Source organism: Diuraphis noxia, unplaced genomic scaffold (genome assembly GCF_037042655.1).
Source record: "Diuraphis noxia isolate RWA-SAM2 unplaced genomic scaffold, SU_Dnox_SAM2 contig0002, whole genome shotgun sequence".
NCBI lineage: Eukaryota > Metazoa > Arthropoda > Insecta > Hemiptera > Aphididae > Diuraphis > Diuraphis noxia.
In genome coordinates this window covers 78,623,986-78,651,074 of record NW_028301712.1, presented here as the reverse complement: position 1 = coordinate 78,651,074, position 27,089 = coordinate 78,623,986, and the positions used below count along the sequence as shown (strand labels likewise).

The window sequence follows — 27,089 nt, the reverse complement described above, 5'->3', positions numbered from 1 at the left end:
TACTATCATAGGGACAATTAAAATATAAAAAAAAAAGTGAAAAATGTATATCACAAAGGTGAATATTAAAGTTTAATGAATTCTGCTAATGATTTTAAGGGAATTCAAAAAAAAAATAATAATAATAGTTATAAATTGATTCTTTACATTATAGTATAATGAAACGATTTTTGATTTAAAAACTATCGAATACAAAATAGAACATACTGATTATAATGTAGTAGACAGTAGTTCATTGAAATTATACATATATGTTATAATATTTCAATCTATAATAATTGTTTGATATCATATACAATGTACCTACTAATAATTATTACTATTATTAATCAATTTACTGTAAAAAAAAGTGAGGAATTTTATTTTATAGTATGGTAACAATCTGCAATTTTTAAAAAAAAATAATTATAAAAAAATCTATTAACATATTTTTCTGGGAATCAAGTTTACGTATCTACTTATCTACTTAGAGTTTATTTAAAAAAAAAAACGACAATCTGTATGTTCAGAAACTATTTAATATTCACTTAACTATATTTCAATATCTTAAAATTTCAAAATACATTACATATGTACATTTAAATTCAAACAGAAATACATATTTTTTAAATGAGCATGTATCAAATAAAATACTGGCAATATTGTTTTTATCTAGACATTTTAAAGTCTAGATAATATTGATCCATTTTTCAACTTGAAACTAATTTAACATTATTAAATCCAATAAATATAATTGGAATGAATCACTCAACGGTTGTTTTTAAAATGAACAATATTTGAATATTTAAATTTAAGCTAAGATCGACAAAAATATTATATCTAATATGAAGCAATTATTAAAATGTATCTGAGTAACATCTCTTACTCTAATAATACATCATCAATTATTATGACTGACTACCGATCGAGTGCCAATATAATATTTAAATGATTTTATTATTAGTTATTATGCCTTTCAGTCGCTTACCTACTCGAAATTATGTACATAATATTATGTTTAGGTTAATATCATAGGTTGGTGCATAAAAAATAAAATAAAATACATCATTGAAAATATTAATAAACAACAAAAAGAATGGCAGAGAAAATGCACAAAGAATGAATAAAATATAAAGAATCCACATACAAATGACATAAGTACCCAAAATTTTCGGCACCGAAACGCATTTGTTGAAAACCAGTAATTAAAATTGGCAAACAGGTGTGCAATGCACGTCCCGTTATCATCCATTTGAACCATACAACACAATATCATAAACCTATAATACAAGTCGAGGAAGTCATGATTCATGATCGGTTTTATCAGCACTATCTCGTAATCAGCACCGATATTGTTATCAACCGTACCCGAGCGCCGCGTCTACAGCGACTACAACTGTTTAAATGCAAACTGCGCGATCAATAACACATTATTACTATTATTACTATTGCGAAAACGCTACGTAAATATTATAACATGGTGTGCAATGTTACGTAAATCTAATCGATAACTTACGATGTGTATATTGTGTATAATATAATATTATGTTCAAAGCCAACGTTGGTCGTTTACGCACCACGTACTACGTAGTTCTATGACGTACGCGTCCACTATGCTCGAGTTCTACGATTCATTTTTGTCGGTCACGCGCGAAAAAAAAAAATCGTCTGTAGTCAGCTTGGTTCTTAGGTTGGTAGCTTAGGCCGGCAAACAGATGGGTAGGTAAATAATATAGATACTGCTAAATAGGTAGGTATACGCACAGACGCGACGACGGTATTCAGTCGTGAGTTCGTCGTCTGGCGCTCGATCCGCGGTGGCGGGCAAACCGTATAAGTGTGGGTAGGTATTGAAATATAACGTTTTGTTGCAAACCTTGTGCACATAAAATATTAATTATTTTTAAATGAAACAATGTTTAAAAAATTTAAAAAATTCCGGGTGAAAACGTTTTTATGGTAATGACATTATATTAATATTATTTTTATTCGACGAAATCAAAACTGAACGCGACGGACCGACGGACGGAGACCGCGTGTCTCCGGGGACGGATATGCAGTGTCGGGGGACTGGCGTGCGCGTTTTAACCGTCCGGCGATTTTTGTTGGCTTCGACACGCAAATCTATAATACACAATTCAGTGGCGCCTAACCCGACTGGCGGCAACCACCCTCCCGCGCACGAAGAGTGCCTACGGAAGGACGGCTGAGGGTTTTTTTGGTGGGAAGGGAGAGGGGAGTCAGGAAAGGGGACGTGAAAAACAAACGACCGATTTGATGTGCACACACACACACACACACAATATTATGCATAAATACCTTCGTATAATATGTTAAATTGCGATAGAGCAATTAGGTAGGTACGTATTTTGTTCGTAGAACCGCAGTTGCGGCAGCCATGAGTTCGGTTGGGTGTCCGTGCGGAGTAAGTTGGGGTGGGGTGGAGGGCAAATGACTTACGATAAAGTACGATAATTATTCGGGTAGTAGGTACCTGCTTATACCTGCGCACCTGTATATCGCGCGGCAGCCTTACGCGTTTTAGGGTCGAGGCGTTTCCAGATACCATTTATGAGTACTACCTAATATTCAGTACCACCCCCTCCGTCGAGTATAAAATAACACGTGAAATAAAAGTTTACGTACAAACACGCCATCTATCGATTCGCTCAAACGACGAACACATATTATATATTTGTATGCCATATGAATAACCGATGGTTGGTTTAATAAACGTTACAATATTATTATAAAAAAACGGGAAAGTGGATATCGCTCTGCTGTACAGTAGGTTACAATTAGTGGGTTACTGTAATGGATGGAATTAAATTTGAATCCAATGATATTATATCATTGTATGCGAAAAACGATTCTGAGCGGAAACCGTTTATCTGTCTAGGATATAATATTATAGATTATTAAAAATTTTCAAATCTTAGATATAAAATGAAAATTTCTAATGAATTTCTTAGTATAAAATAATATGCGAATTTTCGTAAATTTTGAGTATGTTGTCAAAATTCAAACTTAGAATGCTTGTAAAAAAAAAATTGTGACTATATATTTATTTTATTTTTCAACTGCTATTGTAAAAATATGTCAGGAGCCTTTCATTTAATTTTCAAGCTTTTCTACCCAACAAATAAATTTTTATTGATTTTAATTTAAAAAAAAACTAATAATGATCGAAAACTGCATATATCTATAATTAGTTCAACTTAAGTCGAAAATCGCACAGTGGATAGAATACAATTATATTAACATTCGGTGAAAATTTCATAAATCTATGGTCATTTGTTTTAATGTTACATCAAAATCCAAAATCGATTTTGTCGAAAATTTGTAAAAATTCTCGTTTTTTCTTTAATTTTTATTTTTTTAACCCAAGTATTAAGAAAAATACTGAGAATTTTTTAATTTTGACCACTCAAAGTACCAACTAGATTCACTTTCTGATCGAACGAGGTACTGAAGTCGAAAATTGAAGCTCTTTTATCGCCCCAAAACGTGATGACAGACACACAAAAAAAAAACACACACATCATTGTGAAATCAATACAATTTCAAATGACAACCTATATGTTTTAAAGCAAAATGTGATTCAGATAATTTTTCTGAAAATTTTGACATATTGCAATCAAAATTCGAACGAAAACTTCCAGAGTTATTCTACTTGAAATACTAAGGAATAAGGATAAAAGTCTATAATACTTAAATGCCTACGTTGTAAATGGATACACGTACATATTTCGCATTTGTGCTATTGTACACTATTGTTCGGTATTTTATTATAAGTAGGTATACCTATGCTATACAAATATTAACGTTGCCTATAAGGTATAGGTAACATGGATAAAATAAAAAGGATATTATTTTATTCATATTTTGTTTTCTTTTGAAAATTGTCAGATGCAATATTTGGCCATTTAGTAATAAGTAGTGATTATTAACAAATATTTTATTTTTATATTGTATACCGAATTATAATTATCGTATCCATTTACAACGTAGGCATTTAAGTATTAGACTTTTATCCTTATTCCTTAGTATTTCAAGTAGAATAACTCTGGAAGTTTTCGTTCGAATTTTGATTGCAATATGTCAAAATTTTCAGAAAAATTATCTGAATCACATTTTGCTTTAAAACATATAGGTTGTCATTTGAAAAACTAAAGTTGGTATCGCTACAGGATACTCCTTAAAAGTTGTGAAAAATCTAAGTACTCAAAAATATCGCCTTTAACTACACTTAAATATTCCAAAAATCAAAATTTGAATATATGCATAATTTAAGCATAAAAATGGGGCGAGTATGCTTAAAAAAACCGGGCAAGTGCGAGTTGGACTCGCGCACCGAGGGTTCCGTACAAACCTGTAGGTATATAAGTAAAAGTTTTTTTTATTTTTATTGCAAAATAAAATTTATAACATAAAAATATGGAAAGCTGGAGGATCATAAATTAATGACAAAGGTATCTTTATCGTTCCAGTAATCCTTCATTTTATATTAACATCTATCATTTATTTTATAATATAACAAGGGCAAGCTTTTTTATCAAAGTTATTTATTTACAGTTTTTTAGTCACTATTTAGAAATCTGGTACAAAAATGTTAATTAAGAATTAAATTTGAACCAGATTTGTAAATGGTGACTGAAAAAGGTATGATTAGTACCACATTGAACATTGAAGTTCGAAAAAACGTTATCTATAGTTGTACTACTTCGTGTAGTGCTAGTGTTTATTATGAATTTTAATTTAATACCTCATCGCGTTCATGAGATAAGGAGTAGTAACTTTGAAATTTTCAAAATTGTCAAAAATATTTTTCAAAAATATTTTTTTTTTATATGATGAAACTAAAAATTTACGGTTTTCGTAATTTTTCCTATATCTGTACTATAAGACGTGACTTCGTACGAAACTTCAAGATTCTAAGTTCACAGGAAGTACCCTGTAGGTTTTGATTCCCGTGCGAGTTTCGAAAATTTGACAGACGGACGGACGATATGCGGCTTAAATTGTTATTATTTCTTTCGATTGCGTTGACATAAAAGTTTGATTTTGTTACAGTTTAAAGGTATTATAGACTTAAGTATTTAATATGAATTTTAATTTAATACCTCAACGCGTTCATGAGATAAGGAGTAGTAACTTGAAATTTTCAAAATTGTCAAAAATATTTTTCAAAAATATTTTTTTTTTATATGATGAAACTAAAAATTTACGGTTTTCGTAATTTTTCCTATATCTGTACTATATGACGTGACTTCGTACGAAATTTCAAGATTCTAAGTTCACGGGAAGTACCCTGTAGGTTTTGATTCCCGTGCGAGTTTCGAAAATTTGCGGAAATTTGCGGCCTAAATGGCTGTATCTTTTGATTGCGTTGGCTTAGAAGGTTGATTTTTCTACAGCTTCCAGGGACAGTAGACCTGAGTATCATATACAAATTTCAGTTTGATACCTCCACGCGTTCCTGAGAAAAACGCTCTTGACAGACGGACGGACGGACGGACAACAAAGTGATGTTATAAGGGTTCCGTTTTTTTCTTTTGAAGTACGGAACCCTAAAAATCACCCTGTATATAGTAAAATGCGTTATAATATTAATTTTTCCATTCTATATAATTATTAATAATTATTAATTACTAAACATCATTTCTAGATAGATAGTATATAGTATTTAATTCGCTCATGTGATTAAAGTATACAATTTGTATTTTGTATATCATCATCCCATTTTATTAATACTTTAATACTGTTTATAATATAGCTGTTGTATAATCACAAAACTGACAACATATATTATAACACTGTAAAATAATAATCTTGTATCAACTATTATTCTCCGTTATCGTATAGAAATAACAATGGTGAGTACCTATACCAACATAATTTTTAGAAAACTCCTTTGAAAATATTCTCAGGTTAGATACAACAATTTTATAATAAAATTACGATTTCCGGTCTGAAAACACGTTCAGTGCCACGTCGAATTGGCACATCAGAGCCCGCGGAGCCTGAGTTGCGGAAAATACCGAAATAATAAATTCACGAATGTGTCATCGGCATCGACACCATCATCGCCACTGTCCGTTGGTGATAATATGTAAATCGGAATATGCGTATACATGAGTACATAGGTTTATGGACACCGTCCACGACAATCGTCGGTTGCGATTAATGAGCCAACTGCCACGACACGGATTTTCCTTGTTTCACGGCGCATCGCGTGCCACCATATTACAATAATACGGACGATATTGTATTATATTATACTATTATAGGTACCATTTATTATACACATGCGAATCGTCCGTTTTATTAGCGTAGAAATCATTGCGTGTGCTTTTTACAGTGTTCGACTACGTCACACGTACCTGTTTCTCGACAATACGAACCGTTAAAATAAAAATTATTATGATTATTATTATGTGTGGCTTTTGAATTACGACTCCGTGAACGGCATGCGAAGACATAAAATATTATGCTTTACCTATAAGAATGGCTAACACTGTAGAACCTTAACAATTTTCTTCAATTTATTTTTCCAGTTTTCTAATAAAGAACTAAATACCTTACAAAGTATCAATTTAAGATAAAATAATTATGTCATTTTTTTTTTACGTTTATTTGGATTTTTTTTGCTCCTCGACGAAGTAAGCACTGCGTTTTCGTTTTCCGAATTATGTGTTGAATTAATCAAAATAAGATTGATAAAAAATAGCTTTTCTTTTTTTCGGTTACTGTAAGTGATTCATATAATTTTATATGATATAGTCTCAAAATCATTTGAATATCAATTCATATTCATCACGAGTTGCATGCTGCTCAGCGTTGTTTATGCAATATTGAAGACTTTTCAGATGAGTTTCAAATATAGTTATAGTACCACAGTTAAACGCTTTATCGATGTTTTTGACGATTCAAATGGTTGCATTTTAATTTTTTGTTCTTGTCAATTTTTCTTAATAATTTTAAAAAGATGATTAATTTTCTAGTGTGAAATTGAAATGCATTTTCCCTCACCATATCATTAACGGCGACAAAATAGAATTTTACGTGGCCATTGAACTCAATAGGTAAGCAAATCTGTGGGTGGCATATTGTGTGTATTGTAATATTGAACTGAACACTAATTATTTTCCGTTTATTTACATTGCACGCCAATTCCCATAATATTATTATGGTTCTTTCGATCAGCACTCAAACATAAATTGAATTTTCAAACTTTGATAGTAATTATTTTTCTAGAACAGTAATCATTTCCAGATGAATTCACTATTACCATTGACTATAGGATCAAGAAATGTACAGCCCAGCAATAATCAATTGTTCAAGTATAAACTTATATATTAAGTAAATACTAATAATTATTGTTGATATTTGTTTTCCAATATATTTTGAGAATCATATAACTGTGAAAATCAAAATTAATATCATCATGAAAGATTATTTTGGAGTGTTTTTAAATATCATTATCTTCTAATATTTACTAAATAATTAATCTTCAAAAATCATTTGTAAATTTTAATTAATTGACAAATAACGAGTACAACAGAGTATAATAGCTTTCTTTTGTTAAAATAATATTATAATTTTGAGATTTGAGCCATGCATTACCGATTAATTTACAATATATATTTTTTTTTGTTTAATAAAACATTATAATCATTATATTTTTTATGTATAAAATTTATAATGAAGATTCAGTAAGTACATTTTCAGAAACATAAGATGGCAACTTTCAACAACTTTTATACTCACTAATTATTTAAATAATTAAAATTTTTGTGCAGAATGCCGTATAAAAAATAATATTATATATGGCTGGCAGTATACAGAATACATATTATCTTAGGAATACCTAGAATGAAATTTGAAATATTAAATTTTTACATAATATTGAAATACATTTTTATTTTACAAATTTCTATTTACACATATTTTGACAGCAAGCTTATTTATATAATATGTATATTAAATTAATATATACAATAGAATATGATATCCAAATCAATTGTAATTATGGTACATATTATATTAATTATTGATAACCTATATAATAAAATAAATAGGGTTTTGAATTTATATCCAAGTTATTAATAGCATTGCAAAACGTAGTTTTACTAGTATATTTAGCAGACAATTTAAAGGATTAAAAAAAAAATGTATTTAATACCTACGCATTTTATGAATTATTTTAATTTACATGTTCTGTAATATAATGTATGAACATTATGCATAATAAGATCTATTTATAATATCTAAGGACATAATATATACGGCATACGCTTTTATTGAAATGCATTCTTTTAAACTTACTGTAAAACATAGTTATCTTAACAATGTTGTTGCATTCAGAAATAAATTTCTTGTTGTAAAACATTTTAATTAAATATTTTTTTTTTTTTTTAAACAGAAAGAAATGGTATAAAATAAATTTAATATTGAATATTAATTTAAAAATTGATGTAAGGAATTAATTTCTTTAATTAACAGTCTCACAGATATCTAGTACTTGTGTGCATTTTTCAGTAAAAAGAGAATAGTAACCTAAAAAGAAGCTGTTTATATTATAATATACATATCGATACCATTAATATTTGAATTAGGTAGAATACCTTATTTTTTATATTCTTAAATAAAAACGAAATTTTGTAGTTATACAATTTCTTAACGTTGTTCTGTTATCTACAGTCAGTACTCAGCGGTCACAAGTCACTAAAATAGTTCCATCGATAGTATTTAATTGACATTTAACATTGTAAGTAGATAGCAAATACTATCTAAAATTAAATTGAAATTGATGACCTCGATTTCAATATAAGATGAAATGAAAATGGTTATAAATCAAAATACGAATATACATTTGGAAGACATGTAATCACCTGGCATTAGTATATAACTAGTCTGATTAATCAAATTGGTGGTATTGTTTGTCATTGAAAAATAATCAGTTTATTACAATCACCTATTATACTGAAAATATTTAATTTCAAAAAAAAAAAGTCATGAAATATTAAGTTGGCGATTTATTTTCGAACTTCTAAATAATATATTCCTATAGCCTATAGGAATAAAACCACAGATTACATACTACATCTAAAATTTTACATTATCTTCACAAGTCACGAACTCAAAATAGAAGACAATACGATTTGCTTCTGTTCAGTAAGTACATATATAAACTCAATGTATAATATATCATACATTTTTTTATTTACATTACACAGATGCATCAATAACAGCCGATAACTTATAAACGATTAATACTAACGATCAGATATATATTATTTTTTCAAATTGAAGTCATCAACGTCTTAATCGTTATTTCTTGATATAAAACTCAATAATGGTAGTTTACTGTGCATAGGAATGAAAAGCACGTAAAACAAATAATACTGCGGTTGCGAAATTCCGAGATATGCACTGTGCACAATGTTAAGGTGTTGAGAAAGAAAAAAAAAATGGAAAAAGCCATTCACGTGTATCGAAAAATATATATGCCCACAATGAAATGTCGTGCATTATATTTCCAATATACGTTTTTATAATGCGTGATTTTTTTCTACTTATTTTCCGCACAAAAAAATACGAACACTTTCATTCTGATGATCTGCTCGTATATTGTTGGTAAGTATATATTATTAATAATATCACATCAACGCAGACGTAGATACATCATTTATCACAAGAAATAAAGTAATATTGCCTAACTCATTTGCATACTGTTTACACATATTTATATAATATCACGTTACAAATGAAGTAAGAATCCCACTGATAAATATGTCATTTTTCAGCCATAAAAAAATTATCACAGCAAAAAAAGAACATTGAAAATCCAGCCCCATGTGAGTGATACATTATAACTTTACTGTAGTATATAATATGACATACCTAAGTACTATAAATTAAATATTTTGGGTAAATAATTTATTACCAATTTACTGATACAAATGTTGACATAAATTGACCGATTTCATCAAAGTAACAGTTTTTTATTTATATTGATGGGTGCCTACTTATCTAAACATATGTATCTACGAGTTATCGCCACGCTTATCAATCTACGGTGTTTCGATAAACAATAAACTAAATAAACATTACATTTTTTTAATTTTAACTCCCGACCGGTATATAGACAAAATTAATAAATTTACGATTATTTTTTATATATTATATGATATTATATGATACGACCCATGGGGGGCATGGCCCCTTTGCATCCCCTTGGATACGTCACTGTATTTTCCTAATATATTTTTGTATTCATATCTATGCTATATTATGAAATTATGCATAATATTAAACAGAATTTTACTTACTGAGACGTAACACTTAGTAAGAATTCGGAAATTTTATTACTTGTATGATTTACTATGAGGTTTCACTGATAATTTAGTAGTAAATGCAATAGATGTCTATCAAGATTATATTTACAAGCAGTTCTGATTATCTTGCATATTATAGATAATTAATTAATTCACATTGATAAGTTCGATTGGTTAATATAATATTTAGATTTATAAAATTAATCTTGCAGCAAATAGACAGACATCACTCATTCATCTAAATTAATCAATACAGGTAATAATATTGTACCTACATTCAAAAGTGTTCTTCAGATATTCAGATATAATATCAAGAAACTTTTGAAAAGTACACGTTTAACATTATATAGTGTCTTAAAAGTTTAAATTATACCTAATGTCTAATAATATTGTACAAACCACAAGCATAAATTGTGCAGTGTGTACTTCAATACTTAAATACAAATAAAAAAAGTGACTGCAGATGTTTTATGATTGATCATTATTTTTTCTTGTTCATATTTCAAGTTATTAATGTTCAATTCGAATTCAGACACAAGAAAACGTAACAACTGATATCATAAATTCACTACCCATTTAAATCTATTGTGCTACATCTGTGAAAATAAAAAAATAATGTAATTTTCAATTTTTAATAAATAATTTTGAAAATATTAATTTTGAACCGTTCAATATCTTTATGGTTATCGTTTTGGACCATTCAACTAAAATAGTCAATTATATTCATTAATGATTTAATGAACATGGTTTATCTATAAGTAATTCAAAATATTTAACTAACGATATTTATATAAATATTTTAGATTCTGAGCGGAGCGAAGAATGTATTGGTTTTACAATGATGTTTATTTCTTTTCTTTTTCTTTTTTATTTTGTAAACACTTTTTCTCTCCCTAAACTTGCTCAAAAGTATCAAGTATCAATTCTTTTCTGAAAAGTAATGTTTTTGAGCTGGTACTTTAGAGAAGTCATTTTTCGATATTTGAAACGGTACTCGAAATAAAAACGGTTAAAGGAGAAAAAAACGTATGATTTCACGATTTTATAATATTAAATAATTACGGACGATGTCTTATTTTTTTTTTTTGAAATTATAGCAATATAATATAATTAATATAGTATAACATGTCCTATAGACTGATAAACCGTCTCCACTCATAATTGTTTTTCGTATACAATGATATTACATCATTGAATTCAAATTTAAGACCATCCATAATAGTAACCCACCTTTTTTTATTTTTTTTTTCCTATGGTATCGAGGACTGGAGAAGGAACTATGTTGCCAATACTTCTCCTGAATAGTAACCCACTTATAACCTCCTGTACTGCAGAGCGACATCCACTTACTTACCAGCTTTTGTCATACTTAAATAACTTAACGGTATAGTTTTTAGCTTAGTCTTACTGGCATAATATAAATTAAAACACTTTTTATATTTACCCTAAATATTGATACAACTTCGTAAATTCATATTCATCAATTTTGAAATACATATCCCAATACATACCTAAAAAAGAAAACACAAAAAATTAAAATGTACCAGAATATATACAATATATATAAATATCTATATTAAGTATTAACTTAATACTATCATTCAATGCCTAAGAAAATATTGATTGTATTGAAATTATAAAATTATGTTTACTTAAATATACTAATTGTATTTATAAATTGATTAATGTATTGATCATCTAACGTATAATACTACAATGCGGCGAATGAATTGAATACACAAATCAAAGATAATAATTTTTAGTTTTAATTAATTTGTATCTGATATAATATATAGTAAATAGTTAGATGATATAATGGTTTGATAAAGGATGTAATAAAAGTGGATCTGCTCGTGTAATAATAAATATGGTAAAAAAATAAATCGTCGTTCAAGGATAAGTCCAATCAATTCAACAACTTAAGACAAAGAATAAACTAAGTCAACTCTGACATCATTAAAATACTTAACAGTGATAAATAATCCCAACATAATATTATTATTTTTTTTTTTTACTTGTTTGTCAATCAATTGCTCTACATGTCAATCTGGATTACATAGACAAAGTTGTCAAATTAAAGTTCAAGTTGTTTCCCCTATTTATATCACGTTATACAGTAAATAGGTTAACCGATATCTTAAATTATCTAAAAATATCCAATAATTACAAATGATGTGTTATGCAGATGTCTTTTTTTAAATTTTGTGAATTTTCTTAAAAATGTAAAATATTCATTTTGATAATTCATTTTTGTAAAGTAAAATATTAAACTGTTATAGATAATAAGAACTTTTAATATATTCTAGTGGACACATAAAATAGATTAATATTTGGCCATTAAAAATATCACTTTTTATAACTTTTTTTTTACACAAGATTCCATACTTATTGTGTTTAGATTGCAATGCCAATATGTTTCTACGTTTAGTTTTTTAAGTTAATTTTACGTTTATGTAACTGTTTTATGTTACGACCAATATAAAAATCCGAAAAATTTATATATTTATGTCAATAATCGTTTAACAATTTTCTGTATTATATCGGAAGTGTGACAGAATGCTCTAGAAATGTACGTCTAATTTATCATGGGCAACGTGATCTTTAAAAAATATATTTATTTATGTATTATAGGTATTTGTGCGAAAAAGTTATGACATTGTTTATGTCGTGATGTAAAAAAATGTAAAACTATTAAAATTAGAGTTCATGTTTAATTTCCTATTATGATATAAAATATACAGGGTGTCCCACTAGGATTTACTCCTTGCGATATCTCTCGAAATAATCGAGATGTAATATAAGACTCACAGGGATAAGAACTAAAATTATTATTTCATATTTTAGTTTATTTTATTGTTTTGTAAAAAACTTAAAAAATATATATTTTTTTATTTAATTATTTTCAAATAAATTGACTATAATCATTTTGTAGAGTTTAATTTTCTGAAAATATTGATGTTTCAAAATTTTACTTTCATTATTTTCCTGATTTTTAATATTTCTTCTAGTTTTGAAGAAATAAATTATAATTATAATTAGGCACACTGAAAGCGTTCAGCCAGCCGTACGAGCACTCTGATACTGATAACACTGCAGTATTAAATAATTCGCAATTTTTCTCAAAACTAAAAAAAAAAAATTAAAAATTAAGTAATGTTATTTATGTCACCACACTTAACTCATTATACTTTTGTCTCATATAGATTGCAAATATATTTAAAAAAAAAAAAAGAATAATATACTTATTTAACTAATGACAACGAAATTTTAAAATGTGTTAATTTATCAATTGTTAAAATTGATTTTTCAACATGAATATTACACATCTATATTCTGTTAATAATACAAATACCGCTTAACAGTTTTTTAACATGGTAATACATTTTAAAACTAAATTAATTAAATTTAACAGAAAATGAATTAGTTTACATGTTTTAGTAATTTCAATTGTGTATAATATTTATTTCATATACTTAATAAAATATACATTATTATGGTAATATATACGTATCTATACGCATTTTGCTTTTATAAATATGTTTAAAGTTACTATATAAATCTCTAGAATTAACAACAGTCCATGGAATTTTCAGCAATATAAATATTCAAAACCAAAAATCTAGTAATTTATTTATTTTGTTTAAAGTGTGGCATATTAACATATTGTGTACTTCAGTAATAAATTATATAAATCAACAGTTTGTGTTATTTTGGAATAATCTGCAGTAACTTGCAACATTAATCTCCAATCGCTCACCACGTCCTTTATCATAAGTTTTCCGTGTCAGTGAGCCTACCTAACAAAACGGGACATTTTAATTTCTCCTATCGTCGCCAAGAATGTTAGCGATTTTCATAGGTAGTTAAAATTATATTAAAATATAAATGTTTGTAGTAAACAGGCAACGCCATCTTTGCACCCTTTAGTAGTATTTGAATGGTTTTATAAATTCCGAGAGAGATCGCTACGAAATGCTTTGAATTTGTATACGAACATCGCTAGGTGGCGTTCGTGTATAGAAGAACGAACTGGAATATTTAAAACTTTTATCATTTTTATTTGGGTAGTAAAATAAAATAAAACAACCAAATATTTAAGTGAATCTATAAAACCAATCTAAAAAATAAATACAATCTTAGATACATATAATAATATAAAAATATTATATATACCATAATACATTTGTGAAATTTTCTAGAGAATTGTAAGTAATTTATTAAAAATTAAATAACGATGTATTATGTTCACTATTTGTTATTGCCTTAACAAAACATTTAATACAATTGTAAATTCTATAGTAGGTATGTATAGTCTACCTAGATACCTCGATAAAACTGTTATTGTGCTAGTCGAGTGATTTATATTAATATATAGGTTGGTTTTTTTAACGGTAGTCTTCAGAGAGAATTGTCTAAGTAAATCATTTGATTGAAACTATTTTATTTAGTTGAAATATATTATATTATAAAAGTTATAAATTAATCGTTGAAAGTAAAAGAAATTATTAACATAAAAATAATATATTAAGTACTATTGTGTATAGGTTGGGTTAGGTTATTTTACTATACTCAAATCATTTAACATTATTATGGTTTTTATTTTAATTTAGGTGTACCTATACACGGGGTTTTGATTTTTCCTAAAGTTATATTAAAATAATAAATAAATAAATATTGGTAAACAAATTATTGTTCAATAAATTTTCACTATGGTTGAATGATTTTAATACATTCTGAAATGAGGTTATGTAATTTTTACCTTTATTCTTACTTTAGATTAATTCTGTTAAAAATATATTTTTTTAGCCATACATATATGTAATCCTATATTTTCTTGCTTAAAAATGTGAGATTTATTTCAAATACAGTTTTTAATAATAACATATCAGACTTTGGTAACACACTGTAGTATTAATGGGACATTTAAATTTTATTAAATTATTAAAATTATCTTTGGGAAAATTATATTTTGAGTAAATCAATAGTGGAAGTAGTTGGGGATCAAAGAGGTCAGATTATCCTCATCTATTCTGGAAATGCTGTATAATATTATATGCGTATTTGTTTATGAAATAAATAGTTAATTCACTTAAAATTCATGAATTTAAAATAAAAACAAAAATGATTAATATTGTCATATAATTCTATCTATATTGTTATTTATACAAGGGTCTGGGCAATCGACCGACAACCAAAATACCGACAAGACAATCGATTGACAATAATAACAGATTATTAATATAATATAATATAATCTGTGATAATATATTGTAATTTAATTTCACTTTATATTTATATTCTAGTTTTAAAATCTGTGCATAATATTGGTATATTATTGTTAATAATGTATATTACAAAGAAAACGGTTTTTTTATTAAATTAAAAATAAGCCTCAGAATAATGTGGTTTATACCGAAATTATCGGATGTTAGAACATTTTAGATATAAATATTAGTTCAGAAATGGATAAGCAGTTCCGATTCGTTTAATGTTTTTATCTAATCGAAAAATTTTATCGCACGACAACGAGAACTCAATTAACGCGCGATACCTTTTTCCAACTGTGTAAATTTAGTTGATCCGATGAAGATACACGCAGTCTCTGTGCGTATTTTATATAAGTATAATGGAGGAATATTGCAATATTGTTCCGTCACAACAAGGCCGAGAAAAATTAGTAGTAAATGGATATTTGATGGTAAAATATAAAAATAGAAACGATCTATTTTACTAGAATTGTGTGAAAAAAGTGCTTTATAAATGTAAAGGACGTGCGTCCACAATTTTAATTGATGGAAGGCAAAAGTTAAGAACCAACAACGAACATAACCATGCTCCAGAAACTAATCGAGCCCAAGTTTCTATTGCAAATTCTATATTAAAAGGTACATAACAAATTTAATTATTTTTATTTATATTTATTATTATTTATTTATATATTATAATTATTATATTATATTATATTTATATTACTTATTTATATGTATATTTTTTTAAATGCATTTTGTAATTTAAGTTTAACTTATTACTTTTAAGATACAGCCCAGTCTACAACAAATAAACCATCACAAATTATTCAATCTACACAATCCAACATTTCAGAGAATATAAAACCTTATCTTCCCAGTTATGAAGCACAACGAAAGTAAGTAAAGCGTGCACGTATGACTCACCACCATATAGAACCAAATTCAATTGATGAGCTCAATATTGAAAAAAACCTTATATGATCAACAATTTCTCATTAAAGAATCAATAATAGGTGTGTTAATTATTTTTTATGACAATATTATGGTATCGAAATTAAATTTTTTTTTAAATTTATTTTAGGTGATTATAAGATACTTGTATTTACTACTGTAAACAACATTCAAAAACTTAGCCAATTAATATTTTGGATAGTTGATGGTACTTTTAAAACAGTGCCTACTATTTTTACTCAACTGTACACAATTCACGCTCAAGTTGGCTTCGGAGACAATTCAAAGGTTTTTCCTCTAGTTTATGTACTCATGACAAGTAAAAGAGAGCAATGTTATAATCAGATGTATCAGGTAATATAACAGTATTTTAAGATTTAATTTAAATATATTTTACAACAAAATTTTTTTTTAGGATATAATTGATTTTGCTGAAGACAATAGTATTAACTTAGCCCCTGAATACATAATAAGTGATTTTGAGACGGCTGCAATAAATGCAAGCAAACATGAGTTTCCGTTGTCCAAAAGTAAAGGTTGTTTATTTCATTTACACCAAAGTGCATGGCGAAAATTGCAAGGTCTTGGTCTATCCATTAAGTATGGAAATAATGAAAATTTCAGCATCAAAATTCGTCAAATGTTGTCTCTTGCATTTTTGACCGAGGAGGAAATTCCTGATGCATTTAAGGAAGTCAAAGAAATTATGCCTGATAATGCAAGTAATTTTGTTCAGTGGTTCGAAGAAAATTATGCATTAGGCAAAACCCGTCGTATAGTGCGCAACACGGAACACAGGAAACATCCATTTTTTCCTCCATCATTGTGGTCAATTTATGAAAACATCGGTATCTATACTCTATTCAATAATCATAAATTATTTATTAAGTTTGTTTAATAACTATTTTAATAATTTTATAGATAATGGTATTCCTAGGACTTCTAACTATGCAGAGGCATGTCATCGTCGTTGGAATGAATTGGTAGGGAGGGCTCATATTGGTCTTTTTTCGCTCATTAAAGAGCTTCAAAAAGAACAATCTAAGGTTGATGCAGATATCGAATCAATTATTCGAGGAGCTCCAAAGCCACGCCCAAAAAGTATACAACAAAAGCGTGAACAGCGCTTGCAGACGGCTTTTAACAATCGTGAAGGTAAAACACGACTGGAGTATCTTCGAGGTATTGCTCACAACCTAACCATGTAATCAATATATTTTTTAAAATTTATTATATTATTTAACATTACTATACAACAACACAATACTATTATTAACTTTATTTTTACTTTATCATTAAACAATTTTTACCATATTAAACATATTATATTATTGTTAATCGATTGTCATGTCGGTATTTTGGTTGTCGGTCGATTGACCCTGTCGGTTAATAGTCTTGTCGGTATTTTGGTTGTCGGTCGAATGTCCTGTCGGTCGATTGGTTGTTGGTCGATTGTCCATCTCCCTTTATACAAGTATCTATTATGTACTACCTATATTGTAATTTAATTTTTTCTGAAAAAATGTTATCTTCCACCATTTAAAATTTCTAGATCCATGACTGAGTGTATGTTATAGTTACTGATTTTACTAATACCTATTATACAGGCATGTTGTTATTAAATTTAAGTGATGCAAAAATTTAAATTCGTAGATATACTAGTGGAATTTAGTACAGACTCCCTACAAAACATAATCAGGTTGAAAAGTTTCATATATTGTATAATATATGATATATTTACAAAAAATAATAAACAATAATGAATTATGGATTATTCCATTATGGAGAGAATATAATGGTAATGAGATATATTATATTATTATAGGTACTTATTTTTTTTTCTTATTATTATTAATTAATCCGCGGCCACATAGACTATTGGTTGGAAGTTGCTTTAAGTTGGTTTTGTTACTGGGGAAGGGTATAATGGTTAATTTGGACACCTGTTTAATAAGTGGCAAGGATTTGTCAATAAAAACTCTGGTGGTCACCCATCCGCGAAGTATTAAAACCAGTCGATGCACTTAGCACACGTTTTATGCCTAAAGATAATCAATCTGATACACCAGGTCATATAATTTGTTTATAATACAATACAAAGTCTGATGACAATTCAAAAAATTAAGTCTTTTGTTTTTATATTAAATTAAAAATTAAATTTTTCTGGATATCAGCTGATTAGAAAGTAGGTATATAAAAAGGAGATTAAACTTCCTATTGAACGTAAAAAGTGGGTGATAAAAAATATTTAGATTTACTACCTATTTGCTGGATAAATACTGTATATTTTGTCAATAATATAAGCTCAAGCACGTAACTCACTATATATATAACTACATTTATTTATAAAATGTTGAATAGCGTATAATATGAATAAATTAAAGCATTGACAGGCAATATCTTTCTCAAGAATAAGGTTTTCTATTCAATGAAAAAAAAAAAAAAAACATTTGTTTTACAGTATTATAGTGAATAACGTAATCCCTTCAATATTTTCTATAATAATATGCTCAACAGAGCGTAGGTCATATTTTCCACACGAAATACCTACTACATCGACGATATTATTATATCTAAATAAATAAACTATTATAAAAGTTAATCATATTATCGCATGCAATCCTCATTTTAGATTCAAGTTAGAGAAACGCGGAAGTGTTATCGATTTTTCAATTATTTATTTATTTTGAAAACTATTTTTATAACCATAAAAGTGCTTCAGATATTGCATACATTTTATAATATATTGTCATAATAATTGTAAAAAATTTGAAAAATGTAGTAGTTTTCAGGAAATGACGCAAGTTGCAATTTACGTATGCATTTTATCATCAAAATGCAAAAACTTTTATTTTAAAAACACATTTGTATATTGTATGTTGTATCTGTTTGATGACTATAAAAACATCATAACATATTTTAAATTTAATTAATATGTGTAGGTAATGAAATAGGTACATAATAAATAAATAATAGATAATAATTCATATTTATCAAATTATTTATTATTTATTATATGGGTCGTGGGACCTGAACGAGGTGAGCAGACGTCGCGTCGAGGCGATCTTCGTTATACATTTATATGAAGTCATATAGGCGGCCGAGTGGTCGACAATAACCATTAACGCATTATCATAATTAGTGCTGGGATTTTAATGCCCTAAAAAACTCAAAAAAATTAACTAGAGTTATAAAACGGTGTTAACGACGTCAAAACTCGTACTGAACGTCCAACGATATCATCGAACGACGATTTTACCAATTTAAGATTGTTTAACAGGAAATGTGGGTAGTGGTTACTCAAACCTTGTCCAATAATATAATACGAATTACGAGTATCTACCTACTTATAATCTATTATATTTATTAAAAACAATGTTGGTGTAAAAATCTTAAAATAAAATTTAAAATTCATACTTGGTTTCCAAAAACTCAAAAAAAAACTCCTAAAATATTAAGAAAATTATCTAAAAACTAAAAAATCCCAAAATATACAAAATAAACTTTCTTATTCTCATTCATAAGTACATAAAACAAATTTGTGACCAGACGAGCATCGCACAGTGCAAAGTGCGTCGAAATTTTAGCCCTAATCATATACTTGATCCACGGTTTTTACCTATATTCCATATTGTCTCATTATCATTTGTATAGATACGTAGCATTATAACTATGGTCTTATTATTTTATTATTATTATTATTGTTTTCGAATGATAAGTGATTGGTCCAATATTCATATTATATAGTAAGTGGGCGCCTACATCCCTATATTGTGCAAATGTGATTATTATTATTTATAATATATATTATATTCAATTCATATTCTATTGTTATGTCGTGTGAGGAAATATCATAATACAGACAATACAGTCCATTTAATATTATTATCAGCCCAAAGTTGTTGATTTATTATTATTAGTCTTGGCAACCTACTAGTCTATACATATTACTCAAATTAAACACACGACAGTCAACATTTGGTCCTTCGGGCTCGGATAGGATTAGTAATATCGTATGTAGCTAAATACGAAGGAATTTTATTTTACGCACTCATTGTAATCACATAATACGTTAGGTAGGTATTGTATGTTAGATTATTGTTATTATTTAGATTGTTCCTAACATCCAAATCAGCCTAAGCCTATCCTTTAATTATGGATCGTCCGAAATGTTGATCGGTATCTGTGGCTTCGGAGCCAAATATGTTATTACGTTCACGTGCTTCTCGCGACATAATCATACGAAAAATTCGTAATTTAGATAGGTTAGCACTGGAGGCACAAACTGAGGTTGAAAAGGAACCGCCATTTTTGTCAGCTACGTATCACTCGACAAGTACCTGGATCAATTTGAGGTACAGCAACAAGAAGTGTTGTATGTTATGTTAGTTTCCAGATTACAAGAAGACTTCAATGACACAGACATTTTTAATTGCGAACGAGGTGGAGGAATTAATTAGACGCATTCGAATAATTTTTGAAAAAATCCGACAGACGATGGGTGTAACAAATCGAATGCCGCGTTCTGAGTTTGGAGCTCTTGCAGGTACCGCAATAGAATTGCCCAAAATTGAGTTGCCAAAATTTGATGAGGATGTAGTCCAAATAGGGGCGTACCTAGGAATTTTTTATGGGGGGTCCATATAATTATTAATCTAATCAGTTCGTGCCTTCGTGGTATCAGCACAGAATAAGACAACCAGTCGTACCTGGTCGTTGGTATAAAGTAAACTCGGTTTATACATTTACATTATAATATATTATTATAAATTATAATCTATATTCTATAAGCTAGTTAAAGCCACGCTTAAAGCTTTGTATAATATTGAAGATAATAGGAAATTAAAATACACTGTAAATTGACTCTTATTATACTGTTTACTATTAAACAATTATGTAAAATGTAAATATAGAAATTTCAATGGGGGGGTCCGGACCACCCCCCCCCCCTTGAGTACGCCCCTGAGTCCAATGGTGCTTATTTCATGACATGTTCTGTTCACTTGTGCATGACAACCAGTCAATTTCGGACATTGAGCGATTTTAGTATTTTACTTTTTATAATCATTCTTATCAGGTCCAGCTTTAGCCGTTATCAAGTCAACATGGTCCTTTTGCCTTATTGACTCATTTTGTTAAAGTATTCAAATTATGTACTGGTCTTAAAGTGAGTCTAATAAGCAACGACTAAACTGTATAATACATAACATTTTAATAAATTGTGTCCTTATTTTACTAAATCCATTTATTCACTCACTTCAACGGACAATAGAAAGAATCATTAAGCTTTAATTGTAAATTTAATACATCATATAACACGAATTAGTACTTAAAATACAATTTTTTAAAACGTTTTAAATAAATCTGAACAATACAATGTGTCAATTGTTAGCTGTAAGTTCTCCCAAATTACGAGTATATGTATGGTACCTATATATTATATGGCAATTATATTAAATTTGACACGTAAGCTTGGCCCCGATTTATTTTGCTAAAATATTATTTTTAAGTATCATTTAGTATTACGTTCCATAACATCCCAACCACCATTATCTTTTGAAAAGTTTTTGTTTAGTTTAATATGAAAGTTTTTTCAAATTGTCTATAATTCTATACAAATTGAAAATTAAATTTTATATTTTAGTCACTACCTTAATTATAATATTATTCCATTAATCTATTTCCCACGAATCGCGATACCTTTTAAGAAGGGTCAATATGATGTAATATGTATAAAAAAATGAATTCTTAGAAATAATTTTCAAGACTTATAGAATTTTCAGGTTTAATTAACTATTTTTTTTTTTTTTATCTGAAAGGAGATGATTTTCTACAGGCCACATTGAACTCTGATTTCATATTTATTTCAAATAATGGCATATTATATTTTTAGAAAAATAAAACTTAAAACTCTGTTGTTTTTAAAGATATATAGGTAATAAAGTATGAGATAAAAGTATTAAAAAGCTGAGTTTAATGTGGTCTGTAGAAAATTAACTTCTAAAAGTTAAAAAAATAATATCAAATTTAGTTGATTATATAGAACAGAATAATTATTCCCGTAGAGCGTATATTTGTGAACAAAATTACATTGACAGCATAGGTGCCTCAATACAATAAATTTATTTATTTTAAATAAATTCAAATTATTAACATTTTCTATCTAAATATCAAACATGAATAATGTTATGATTATTTTATAATAATAAGCTATAGTTTATTTAATATTAATTTCTTGTTTATTATTGTTATAATATTAATTTAATTTTTTAGGGTCTTTGGCTTAGTGCAATATTTATGAGGGAATATTTAAAGAAAAATCGATAAAACAAAAAAATAATAATTGATTCAAAATTTTTAATTAGGGATTAATCATAACCGATTCAATAAATTTAAATAATCAAAACGAATTGTATTATTATTGAGCATTAGGTTTACAAAACTAAAACTAAACCTATCACATAAATACAAAATTGTATTTAAAATTTAAAACAAATTTAGTAATATATATGTAGATAGTAACAATCGCATTTATTATTAACGAAAATATTCAAAACGATGTAAAACATAAATTATCATTTCGTAGGTAATCAACATTGAATATTTAAAAATTTTTGAATTTTTAAATTTCCGCTTCGATGGTAGAATAAACGAATAATTAATAAAAAAATTGGCATATCGGTTAATCTAATTTTGGAATAATACTAGGTGCATTCATGATTTTTTGTTATAATTTTTTTTAAGTTAACCAATATTACAAGAATAAAAAAATACATGACATTGATACTTCTACCCATTTATCTAGTCTAAAATTTAAATTATTATAATAAATTCAGTTTCTTTTTAACATAATAATATACAATATAATGTATACGTGTGCTACGTTATCTGTTCAGTCACCATCCCAAATCTTATCACAGCTACTTTAATATTTTGCTCGACGGGTAACTGTAAAATATTAGTATATATTAAGAAATGAATAATTTATATTAATTAAATTATGAAACAGTTTCAGTGCAATTCAAACTGAAAATAAACATCTACCGAATAATAATAATAATAATAATTTAAAATTTCAAAACATTTCAATTCACTGGAAGTATAGCTTTTCACTCGAATACAGAAATTTTTCGCTCTCGAAATTACATAAATCCAGAGGGGGATGCCTAAAAGTTTGTATTCCACCATGATATAATTTCCTGGTATTATTCCGTTGAAGACCATAACATTGTTTTCAGCATCTTAGAACGACCCACAGTGTCACGAGAACGAGGAATACCTCGACGTAATTACCTCAAAACAAATATTACTGGCAGTTAAAAATACCAAGTTGACTTTCTCTAATTCGTGAATTTATAACTTCAGCTAGAGCTTATCATTTTTCATTAAGTTCCACGTTATATGAATTCATTCATTTGTGAACCACTAAATAAACTGTAATAATATTTTATTATCTTAACGGTTCAGAATTTTTGAACCGTAATTTTGCATTGTAAACATTTGAGTCATTTTCTACAGTTAACTTAAAATTTAAATAATAAGGCAAATGTCAATGAAAGATAGTATTTTGTGTAATAGATTCTAATAGAATAAATTGTCTTTTTTATCTTTAAAACCATTATAAATCATTATAACTAAATGAAACACACGTCATGAATTCGCCAAAAAATTAAAATAATATGTTTGATTGATATAATGCTATAATTATACCTAATTAAATTCTTATCAAGAATTGAAACCTCTCAAATCCGAGTTTTCTTGTATTCAATATAAATCTAAACCATTTATATAACTTACTTACTAACATATTTTTTTTTTTATTATTATTAAAGAAATAACCCTCGGCAATACTTGGCCATTGGGATAAGATACATTTTTTTTTTTTTTTGAAAGGTGTTACATAATAATAATAGAAAAGGTTTAATAACAATAAATGTCTAATCATTATAAGAGCATAATTATAATAAGGTTGTGTTTTTTCAAATGGTTAAATAAGTTTGTCCAGTCCTGTCTCCTGGAGGAACACGAATATATCAGGTACTAACATATATTTTATTAAATAATAAAATTGATAAAAAAATATACCACAGATTATATAAATTCATATAAATTCTATTGGTAATAGCAACTATTGAAGAATGGGAAGAATATGACTGCTGTGAGCAAATATGACGATTAATTTAAAATTGGTATGTGATTCAAAAATTAATAATTAATATGAATTGCTGTATGAAAATAAAGAAACTATACAAATATGAGTCGTTAGAATAAAATCTAATTTATCAGAATGCAAATTGTGTTTCTTAGAAATAAAAACATAGGTATAATTTTCTGTTTAGTGAAATAAAATGTATCTAAAGAAAATTTCTACCGAAAATAACAAAGCGAAATTAATTATAAAAGTTTGTATTTCAATTAAATTTGTAGAGTATGTAGGTATACGAGTTTTTAATTAAGTGCATGTTAAGACCGAAGAATATATAAAATAATTGAATGGAAAAGAATAAGTTCTACAGCGGAAATTCTTTTAAATATGTTAAAATATTTATACATATATTATTTTGGGACTTATAAGTTAAGAAGACTTATCATTAGCATGTGTTCTCACTGGTGAGTAGAGAATACCAAATTTGCATTTATAAGACCCAATTCTGTGTTGTTAGATTTAATATTAGAAAGAATTGATATATTATTAAAGGTAAGAAAGTTATATTACATATTTACAGTAAGTTGTTTTTTATGATATTTTAATTTTAAAGCTAGTTAAAAAGAATGTAAAATATTACAATTTCAGAATATTTGTACGCTGAAATAAATTTTCGTGTGTTGTAGGTTTATAAGACTGAGACAATACACGTGAGTTCGACAGTGATACTTCTTTGATATTTTTAAAATATTGTTAAATATTATCATAAATTATTGATTGTACACGATTTCAAAAAAATTAAATCAATTTTAAGATTTATAAAAATAAAAACTCCTCAGTTTAATGCATGCAAACCATAAGACATTTCACCTTTAAAACTAAATTCAAGCACAAAATTATTTTATCTGCTTATTTATTTTTTAACACGTTAGTAAACTACGATTTTTGTAACCTTTTAATATTATATGAATTTATGTCCAACCCCATTCACAGATTTAAACAATTCTTAATTTAAAAACAGGTGTAATGATTATGATTACAAAAATGTTCAAAAAATTAACCATCTAATGAGTAGATAATAAATATTTTCCATTTTATTGTAGTAAGTAGTAAACTAGTAACTTATACCAAACATAACCAAGGCTAAAAGAAACTCAAACTGATACTATAAATAACCAATTAGGTATTATAGGTAATGTATTATACGTATTGTATATGTTTAAAAACTTAAATCAGCGGTATGACTAATAAAGCCAATTCTATTATGTTAATTTATATTGATTTCAAAATTGTATCATGTATTTTTTATTTATTATAGTGTGCAAATTATGCGTTGGTAAAAATAAAAAGTTTTACCCTAAGCAATTAATGAAATAGTTGACAAATCCAATCACGACACAAAATATATTTTCAGTTTCAACAGAACATACAATGTGTGAGATTTCATCATAGGGTAACTATAGATATTTATAATTTGTGTTCATAAATGTATTTATTTAATCATTTTTAACGTGGAAATTATAATACCAGATGGTATGCAACTTAACTATTGGGTCATGTATTTTGATTATAAACTTAACAAATTTGTCAACAGAATTCATTCTACGTTAACAGAGGCCAATATTCCTGTAATATTGTTAACAATGTTACTTTATTAAATATTTACATATCTACAAACATTGCATAATGCAATCTATATTAAAGTGGATAGTAGAGAGTCAACATAATATATATAATATGACTGACAATCGAAAACTTAAATGCCGAAATATCAAAACGGTTGAATTGGAAAAGATAGATTTGAATGGTATATTGCAGGTATGTATGAAACTTGTGAAACACGATAGGTGCATTACTGATAGGCGTGTTGTTTATATTTTAACGAATATGATTATTGATTGGTAGTAATTCTTTTGCTGTACTTGTACTACCTATTAATTATTTATAAAGTACAACAGGATACTGACTATAATAGGTAACTTCCCAAATACTTTTTAGGTATTGTAATTCACATTTTTTTTTCATATAAATTTGGCTAAAAAGTTAAATTTGAGTTTAAATATGAAATCTAAATTAAACTTAATAATACTATATTGCGTAAACAGGCGAGTATAATATTATTCACATTTAATAAATAATTTTAAAATGAAAAAAAAATGGTTACTTAATTTGCATTTTTGGGTTGTGTACCATTTATAGTGGTTATCTGAGACTTATAATTATGATTTATTAACTATTACACATTTCAATTAAAATTATATGTGAAATAAACAATAACTATCCGACAAATATAGAAATAAAATTATGTTGGTTTGTTTTTTTAAATTAATTTACATACACAATTAAATTAAGCAAACTATATTTAAAATATACTATTCTAAAAAAGAAAATAGCATGATCTATAAATCATTGACAAAATAACTC

General features: G+C 27.1%; 2 protein-coding genes across 2 annotated transcripts in view; one reads left to right on the top strand and one right to left on the bottom strand.

Annotated features, from left to right (window-relative positions):
- The window catches only part of kcc (solute carrier family 12 member kcc), a 286,527-nt gene that overhangs the window by 197,306 nt on the left and 62,132 nt on the right, over nt 1–27,089 (bottom strand). The window lies entirely within an intron of this gene.
- Nucleotides 16,851–17,727, top strand: LOC149058962 (uncharacterized). The gene is made up of 2 exons (XM_089220801.1): nt 16,851–17,367; nt 17,441–17,727. Exons 1-2 carry the CDS (start codon nt 17,160–17,162, stop codon nt 17,725–17,727), a joined length of 495 nt encoding a protein of 164 aa, XP_089076927.1. The 5' UTR covers nt 16,851–17,159.

Coding starts and splice junctions, on each gene's coding strand:
- LOC149058962 (XM_089220801.1), top strand. CDS start 17,160: ATGTTGTCTCTTGCATTTTTGACCGAGGAGGAAATTCCTGATGCATTT. Junction 17,368..17,440: donor GTCAATTTATGAAAACATCG/GTATCTATACTC, acceptor ATAATTTTATAG/ATAATGGTATTCCTAGGACT.